At 39.4% G+C, this 9,621-nt stretch overlaps 1 protein-coding gene across 1 annotated transcript; it reads right to left on the bottom strand.

The window, feature by feature from the left end:
- LOC108661990 lies at nucleotides 2,638-3,381 on the bottom strand. The gene has a single exon (XM_018120991.1). It carries the CDS (start codon nucleotides 3,379-3,381, stop codon nucleotides 2,638-2,640), a length of 744 nt encoding a protein of 247 aa, XP_017976480.1.

Raw genomic sequence — 9,621 nt, 5'->3', positions numbered from 1 at the left:
CTTTTTGGCCGAGTGTAGTGCCTCCACTACCCTGCCAGACGCGAATTTTTTGCGTCTGGCAAGGTGAGGGAGGTGCTTGGCAGGGTGCGGACCCACCCTGCCAGTCGTACGCTCTCCCTTTTTCTCCTTTTTTTTTTAATTTTTAATTTAAATTTTTTTGTTTGTTGTTTATCTTTTGTTTACTATTATTTTATTATTTTTTATCATATATTTATTTATTTTTTAAACACAAAAAATATGGTGCCTACAGCTGCCCCTCTTTGCCCATTTCAATAATCCGAAATAGTGCAAAGACATAGACACCCTAATTTATCATCTTTCAAAGCTTTTGCTCTTTTTTTTTTAATGAACTTCTCAAAATTGAGGCAATGAAGCTTTTTAAAATAAACTCCTCAAGATTGAGGCAATGAAACTTTAAAAATAAAATCTTCAAAATTGAAGCAATGAAACTTTAAAAAAACTCCTAAAAATTGAGGCAACGAAACTTTAAAAGTAAACTCCTCAAAATTGAGGCAACGGAACTTTTAAATAGAACTCCTCAAAATTGAAGCAATGAGACTTTTAAAATAATTAACTCCTCAAAATTGAGGCAACGAGACTTTAAAAATGAATTCCTCAAAATTGAGGCAATGAGATTTTAAAAATCTTGAAACTAATTACCCGGAGGTTTTAAGAATATGCACCCGGAGGATTTAAGAAAATAATATGCTCGGAGGATTTAAGAAATGTGGCTCATCAAAAACTGAGGCAACGTAACTTTAGAAATGAATTCCTCAAAATTGAGGCAACAAAACCCTTTTTTTTTCTTTTTTTGAAATGGTGAAAAATAATCAATTCCTCATCTGAGGTTCTACGACTTTAAAGATGAATTTCTTTCTTTTTTAGTTGTTTTAAAACTTTAAACATGACAAAAAAATTTTTTTGTTGGTTTTAGAGCCTTTTCTTTGATCATTGGGGGATGAACCGATCACGTTTCCGATCTCTTGTCTTCCCCAATTCATTGCTCAGAATTGTTTTCTTCCTCTATCATATGCATGGTCCAATCATTCTTCACATTTTTACTGTTCTCCATTATGTTGCTATTTCCATTTCTTCCTTTTTTTTCTTAATCTTTTCTCTTTTTTTTTTTACATCACCAGACTCCATTTCATTCCCCGTCAGTTATGATCCTTTTTCAAAACACTGCAAACATTTCTTTACTTTATCATGCTCTTTATTAAATATCATTCCAATTTTATGACAAATGCAATGCAATGCAATGTACTCATATCTCCTTTCTTGGTAGAATGGAAATGATGACGATGTAAGGAGCAGAAAGGCTATTTTTCATTAGAAAAAAAGGAAGTTTCTACAATCAGGCATAATGACAAGGAATAAGGGAAAACCAATTAATAAAAAGGGATACAATTCCTTTTTAATGACTGTTTCAATAGATATTGACAGTAGTCTTGAAATTTTATCCCGAAATAGGCACAATCGTCAGCTCTCTTGTCTTTTGTCTGAACATTTCGGATTATGATTTTTGCCCTTTTTATGTTAAGCCCTTGAAGTATTTGGACCTCATTTGTGTCTAGACCGCCTTTTCGGGTTTTTGCCCTAAACACATCTCCCATACTCAAGCCGCCTTTTTAGGTTTTCAACTTGAAATTTTTTTTTATATTACGCAAAATATTTCTTGACAGCATCAGCATTCACTAGGTTGGAAAACTCCCTTCCGTCCATCTCTGCCAAAATTAGTGCTCTTCTTGAAAAAGCTTTCCTCACCATAAATGGTTCTTCCCAATTCGGCGTCCATTTCCCACGAGGATCCTACTAGTTCAGGAGTATTCTTTTCAATACTAACTCTCCTTCTTGGAACTGTTGAGGATGTGCCTTCTTGCCATATGCCCTCATCATTTTCTTTTGATATAACTGCCCATGGCAAAATGCCGTCAACCTTTTTTCTTCTATGAGATTCAATTGCTCATAACGAGCATTAACCCATTTGGCTTCTTCCAACTGTACTTCTTTAAGGACCCTAAGGGAAGAGATTTCTACTTCGATTGGCAAAACTGCTTCGATCCCATACACCAAAGAGAACGACGTAGCTCCCGTGAAAGTTCGGACTATTGTGCGATAAGCATGCAAAGCAAAGGGTAACTTCCCATGCCAATCTTTGTATACATCTGTCATCTTTTCAATTATCCTTTTGATGTTCTTGTTGGCTGCTTCTACCGCTCCATTCATCTTTGGGCGATAAGACGTTGAATTGTGATACTTGATCTTGAACTTGGCACAAACCTCTTTCATCATTGAACCATTGAGGTTACTAGCATTATCTGTGATGATCCTTTTCGAGAAACCATAGTGGCATATTATTTCTTTTTGGATGAACTTACATACCACTTTTTGGGTCACATTGGCATAATATCTTGCTTCTACCCACTTAGTGAAGTAGTCAATTACCACCAGAATAAACCTATTCTCATTTGAAGCCTTCGGGGTTATTAACCCAATCACATCTATGCCCCACATTGAGAATGGCCATGGCGATGTCAATACATGTAGTGAATTTGCAGGAGTGTGGATTTTGTCTGCATATATCTGACACTTGTGACACTTTCGAGCGAAATTTATACAATCCGTTTCCAACGTGAGTCAGTAATATCCTGCTCTCATGACCTGTCTTGCCAACATATGCCCACTTGCATGTGCCCCACAAATTTTCTCGTGAACTTCCTCAACTATTCTTCGAGCTTCGGTTGAATCCACACATCTCAAAAGCACTAAATCTCTACTTCTCTTGTATAAGATATCCCTATCCAAGAAGAAATTCATTGCCAACCTTCTAATGGTTTTCTTATCATTTTCTGAGCTCTGCTTCGGATATTGCTGGAACTTGAGATAATGCACAATATCATGGTACCACGATTTTCCGTCTACTTCTTCCTCTACACTAAAGCAGTGTGCGGGGCACTCTCGAAGATTAGTCATGATGGGTTGAATCTTGACATCGGTACAAACTTTGAACATTGCTGCCAACATGGCTAATGCATCAGCCATTTGATTCTCCTCTCGGGGCAAATGGGTGAAGCAAATCGTATCAAAATTTTCAATTAGCTTAGAAACATACTTATGATACCGGATTAACTTCGAGTCACGTGTCTCCCATTCTCCTTGTAACTGATAAATGACCAAAGCAGAATCCCCATACACTTCCAAAACGTGAATTTTCCTCTCGATTGCTTCCTGAAGACCCATGACACAAGCTTCATATTCAGCCACATTATTGGTGTAATAAAAGTTGAGTTTGGCTATGACGGGATAATGATCTCTTTCTGGTGACACTAACACGGCTCCTACGCCATGCCCTAAGGCGTTCGAAGCTCTATCGAAAAACATCTTTCAATTCTCTTTCTCCCCTGATTCCTCCTCATTTGTTTGACAAACCGACATCAGGTCATTATTTGGGAACTCAAACTCCATTGGTTCATAATCCTCTTCCACCATTTCTGCTAGAAAATCTGCAATTGCACTTCTTTTGATAGCTTTTTGAGACACATATATAATATCATATTCAGACAACAACACTTGCCATCTTGCCACTTTACCTGATAAGGATGGTTTCTCGAAGATGTATTTAATAGGATCCAACTTCGCAATGAGCCAAGTGGTATGATATAGCATGTACTGCCTGAGTCGATACGCCGTCCATGCTATAGCACAACACATCTTTTCCAACGAGGAATACTTGGACTCGTACTCAGTGAAATTTTTACTCAAGTAGTAAACTGCCCTTTCTCTCTTACCAGTTTCATCATGTTGTCCCAACACACATCCCATGGATCGTTTATTTACTGTCAGGTACAAAAAGAGAGGTTTCTTGGCCACAGGTGGTACCAACACTGGCGGACTCAATAGATATTCTTTAACCTTGTCAAAAGTAACTTGGCACTCCTCGTTCCATGCCCCAGGATTGTGTTTGTGAAGGAGCTTGAAGATTGGGTCACATTTGAGTGTGAGTTGTGATATGAACCGGGTTATATAATTCAACCTTCCCAAGAATCCTCTAAAATTTTCTGCGTTTTGGGATGAGGCAAATCACGAATTGCTTGAACCTTATCGAGGTAAACTTCTATTCCTCTTTCACTGACGATAAAACCAAGTAACTTTCCTGAAGTGACTCCAAAGGTGCAGTTTGCCGAATTTAATTTGAGTTGAAACTTTCGTAACCTCTTAAATAACCTTTCAAGATTGGTCGCATGGTCCTCTGTTTTGTGAGTTTTTACAATCATATCATCCACATACACCTCAACCTCTCTGTGCATCATATCATGGAAAAGAGTCATCATGGCCCGTTGATAAGTTACCCTAGCATTCTTCAAACCAAATGGCATTATCTTATAACAAAAGGTACCCCACATAGTTATGAAGGTAGTTTTTTCTCTATCCTCTAGTGCCATCTTAATTTGGTTATACCCTGAAAAACCATCCATAAAGAAAAACATGGAATTACGAGCAGTATTGTCAACGAGGGTGTCGATGTGGGGCAAAGGAAAATTATCTTTTAGGCTAGCTCTATTCAAATCTCTATAGTCCACACACATTCTTACATTCTCGTCTATTTTAGGCACTGGGACAATATTTGGAACCCATTCAGGGTACTTAGCTACTTCCAAGAATCCCGCGTCGAACTGCTTTTTCACCTCTTCCTTAATTTTCAACAGCATTTTAGGTTTCATCCTTCTCAACTTTTGCTTAATTGGTTTACATTCAGGTTTCAAAGGCAGTTTATGGGCTACAATGTCTGTATTGTGTCTTGGCATATCTTGATAGGACCATGCAAACACATTTTCATATTCATGAAGTAGCTTTATTAGTTTTTCTTTTTCAATCGGCACCAACGTCGTACCAATTCTAACTTCTTTCTTATTATCTTCATTTCCTAAATTAATTATTTCAAGTGTCTCTTGATGTGGGACAATTTGTCTCCCCTCTTGTTCTACTAGTCTTAACAAGTCCGGAGTTAAATCATAATCCTCCATGTTTTTTGTATCATCAAGTTCACTGACACTTGTACCTTTTCAAAATTAACCTCAAAACCACTGTAATTATCATCTTTGCATTCATTATTTGGAATCTTTGAAATTGAATCACAAGTGACTGGTAAACTCATGGTGGTCCAGCTGCTCAACTTCAGCTTAGGTGGTCTGAGGTATGTAGTGGGGATCCCTTTCACATTTCCTAGCTACTCTTCGCCTTCCTCCGTTACACATATTGATAAATCAGAAAAGACTTCCCTTAATGCTGACACTGATTCTCGGCTCCCAACAGTGAGTGATTCAGGAAAGATGCAACCTCCGGATCGAAATGTCTCGTAGAGATGAGGATATATCATTCTATGGTTTTTCAACCCGTGCCCCTTAAAGCGAGCCAACCTTTCATTTTTTCTTTCGACTATCATTTTTTCTCTTTCCTTCTTAGTCAGCTTGTATCCCAGGCCAAACCTTTCTTCATTTTTGGTAGCACGTATTGGCCTTTTAATGCCTTGCAGTTCTCTTCCCAGTTCTGCTCTCGCTCGATATCCTTTCCCTACTATCTAACTGACAGTCATCTTGGTGATTTTGGAAAGCATCGGAATGGGTGGTGTGGTTCCTTCTCCAACATAAGTGGTGTTAACAAACTCGAAGGATCGAAAGGAACATTCAGGTACTTATTCTGTCGCTTCCATGTAAGAAGTATTCGTTGGCTTGCTTATGAGTAAGTCCTTTTCCCCGTTAACACATACAATCTTCCCATCCACGATGAACTTGACCTTTTGGTGAAGCGATGAAGGTATGGCCCCAACCAAGTGGATCCAAGGTCTTCTCAACAAATAATTGTATGAAGGAGCGATATCCATAACCTGAAATTCAGTGGTAAAGGTACACAGGTTGATTTCTATCGGTATCTCAATGTCCCCCACTACTTCTCTCTTCGTCCCATCAAAGGCTCTCACAATCATTTGGCTCTTTCTCATGTAAGACATGTCGATGGGTAAGCGGGCCAAGGTCCTCATGGGCATCACATTCAAGGACGATCTGTTATCAAGGAACACTTTTGCGACGGTACAGCCTTTACACTTGGTAGTGATTTGCAAGGCTTTGTAGTTTCCCCTACCTCCAGAAGGGATTTCTTCATCGCTAAAGGATATTATGTTACCCACTGAAATATTCCTAATGATGTAGTCCAAATTTTCAACTGAAATGTCGTGATCCACATATGCTTGGTTCAGAATCCTCATTAAAGAGTTCCTATGTGGTTTCGAGCTGAGGAGCAATGATAACAGTGAGATACGAGCAGGTAACCTATTCAATTGCTTGACTACGTTGTACTCACTGTGTTTGATGAACTTGAGAAACTTTGCAGCTTCTTTTTTCGTCATCGGTCCCTTTGAGCCATCTATTGATTCTTAAGATTACACTTTTTCTTCTCTTAGATTTTGCTTTTTTTCTTTTTTCTTCTTTTTTCTGAGATTCTCCATGCCTCTAGTGTGTAGCAATGTCCGTTGCGGGTAATTCCCCCAACACTAGTTATATTTGCAGCATTATCTTGAGATTCAGCCATCTATTTCCCCGCTTTTGAAACTTGTACATTGCAATTGTAGTTCCACGGGACAGCTTTGCCATCTTTGCAGGGGAAAATAGTTCCACGGGACAGCTTTGTCATCTTTACAGGGGAAAGGTTTAGGGACTTCGATGGTCATTGGGGCATGGGTTCTGTCTTCCACAGACTCTCCTCTTGGTTCATAGAAAATGGTTCAAGGTTTTATCTTCATTGGGTGAGTGGAATCTTTGGCCATTATGTTTACTGTTGGCCCTAAGGCTTCCACGTAGAATTCAATCATTGATTCATCCATCATTCTTTGCACTTCTTTTCGGAAAGAACTACAATCTCAAATTAAATGCCCCACACATCCTTTGTGATATAAGCAATATAGCCCTTAGATATCTCCCGAATCATTCACATTAGGACATTTCAGCCCAATCTCGAGCATATCGGCCTTTACCAAGGCTTCAAACACTTTTTTCTTGGGGGTTTCCACTTCCCGAATGTTCTTTTTAACATACATTTCCCCTTCGATTGCATTTACCCTTGCCCCAGCATGATTTGGCAGTGGGTTGTTGTTAACATTCTGTTCCAGCTTCTTTTCAAAATTCAGGATTCCTGCCTTGATCAACCCTTGCACCTTATGTTTGAATGCTATACAATTCTCGATTGAGTGACCTTCGATTCGATAATGATAATCACAATGTGTGGAAGCATCATACCATCTCAGGAATGAAGATTTTAATGGCTCTATGTATAAAGGTGCCACTAGATGGTTCGCAACTAACTGAGTGAAGAGTTCAGCATATGGAATTGGGATTGGGTCGAACTGCACTTTTTCTTGCTTGTTCGGCCATTCTCTTGATTCACCGACAGTATGGTTGTTTGAAGGTGTTGTTTGTTGTGTGGTTGAAGCTGTAACGGGTGTGGAAGTAGGTGGGTGGATATTTGTAGGGTAAAGTATCCATTGGATGGGAGCATATGGGTACAGGTTAGAAAAGGCATTTGGCATGGGTGGATATAGGTATGGGCTTTGTGAAGCGTTATTCACAACTGGGTAATAGGGGTATGGTGGATATGGCTGGTAAGAGTTGCAGCTTCCTCCTTGAGGTTGTCCCGAAGTGATGGCTTGGGCTTCTCTTTCCCTCTTCTTAAAAGTTCCCCCTTTTTTCTTGTGTACTGCATCACTTCCTTCTATCTTCCCTTGCTTAATGGCAGTCTCTATCATATCTCCTGAAATCACCACATCAGCGAAGTTCTTTGTGGCACTATCGACCAATTGTTCATAGTAAAGGGTTTGTAGGGTGTTAACGAACATCACGGTGGTCTCTTTCTCAATCAATGGTGGCTGAACTTGAGAAGCCATATTCTTCCATTTTTGAGCATATTCTTTGAAGCTTTTAGTGGGTTTTTTCTCCATGTTTTGTAAAGAAAGGCGATTCGGAGCCATATCTATAACATGCTTATACTAAGCTACAAACGCCCGAGCAAGGTCTTTCCATGTGTGGATTCGATTGCGGTCCAATTGGACGTACCACTTTGCTGCAGCACCAGTGAGGCTATCTTGAAAGTAATGTATCAAGAGCTTGTCATCATGAGCATATGCAGCCATCCTTCTGCAATACATGGTGATGTGTGTGACCGGGCACTTGGTTCCATCATACTTTTCAAAGTCTGAAACTTTGAATTTTGGGGGTATAATCACATCTGGAACGAGATAGAGTTCGATTGCATCCATAGAACAATACATTCCCATTCTTTCTATCATGCGTAGTTTTTCCTCAAAAAGGTTAAATTTCTGGTGGGTATTGGGATTATCCTTTGATTCAACGGATCCACACTTGAGCTTCTCTTGTTCCTTCGGATCGTTTAGATCAGGTACAAAGATGGGGTCTGAAGGACTTGCCCCTCCAATTGGCCTCTGTTGGGCATAAGTCGGTGGTGGCTCTATAGGCACTGGCATCCCAAAGAACGGATATTGTCCTATCAATGGCATGGGGATAGACACATTCCTTGCTGGTGGTGGTGGTGTGAATCCTGGTGGATATACGGGATCTGTATTGGCTTTTATCTGTTGAACATCTTCTAACACACCAGAACTCCCCGCCACTCTCTTCCCTTTATCTATCGACATCAACTCCAAAATCTTTGACAACTGACCCATAATCTATTTTTTCTTCTTCTCGATCTTGTCCATTCTCTCCGAGTGTTCTCCCCTATGATCTTAGAGCGAGCTTTTGTGTTGTATCTGTGTAGGGTTCGTTTCTTTGGAATTTTGTTCTTTTATGGGCCAAATGGACAATGTTAATGAGTGCATTATCATTTGTTATTATTTATATGAATCATGTAACTATGATGCAAGTGAAATGTGTTTGAAAAGAAAAGAAAAATAAGAAAAATATTGGCCATCCATCATTTACCATAAGAAAATCCACATCCATAGAACTGAAATATCTGATTACATCATTGTCTAAAACCATTACATAACTACCAAAAGGAAAAACCAACTTTGTCATATTAGTCCCTAACCATCTTGAGGTGATTGATCAATCGCTCACTCAATTCATCCCTCGAAAGAATCTCTCGCTTGAGTTCTTCGATCTTGTCTGCCATTACTCACGCTCTAAATGCCACTTTTCTCATTTGTCTCAGTATCCATTGCATTTCAGCTTCTTTCCTTTGAAGGCTTTGTGTGCACGAATCATTTTTTCCCTCATTTGGAAATACTCTTGCCTTACTGCTTCATACTGTGCCTTGTAGCCTTCAATGGTAGTTTCCAACAAGCCGCAGTCATTTCTCAACTCTTGGATAGTTTGTTCTTGTCTTCGTACCTCGTGCTGCAAAGCATTGTTAGCATTTTGGAGTTCTTGCATCCTGGCTATCAGAGAAAAATTTACCACGTTCACTTCCTCAAACTTGTTTCGCCATTCATCCCGCTCTTCCAAAGCCATCCGTACCTTTCTTGTCGTCTCTTTCTTCACTTATTCTAGCTCATCCTCATGTCTCCGTTTCATATTCATCATCTTCTTTTCAAGTCTCTTTCTTGTTAACTCG

This window comes from Theobroma cacao, chromosome 5, assembly GCF_000208745.1.
Source record: "Theobroma cacao cultivar B97-61/B2 chromosome 5, Criollo_cocoa_genome_V2, whole genome shotgun sequence".
Classification (NCBI taxonomy): Eukaryota; Viridiplantae; Streptophyta; class Magnoliopsida; order Malvales; family Malvaceae; genus Theobroma; species Theobroma cacao.
This window is presented reverse-complemented; position numbering and strand designations above follow the sequence as displayed.

Excerpts from the sequence above, each read along its gene's own strand:
- LOC108661990 (XM_018120991.1), bottom strand. The coding sequence starts at position 3,381 with ATGTTTTTCGATAGAGCTTCGAACGCCTTAGGGCATGGCGTAGGAGCC.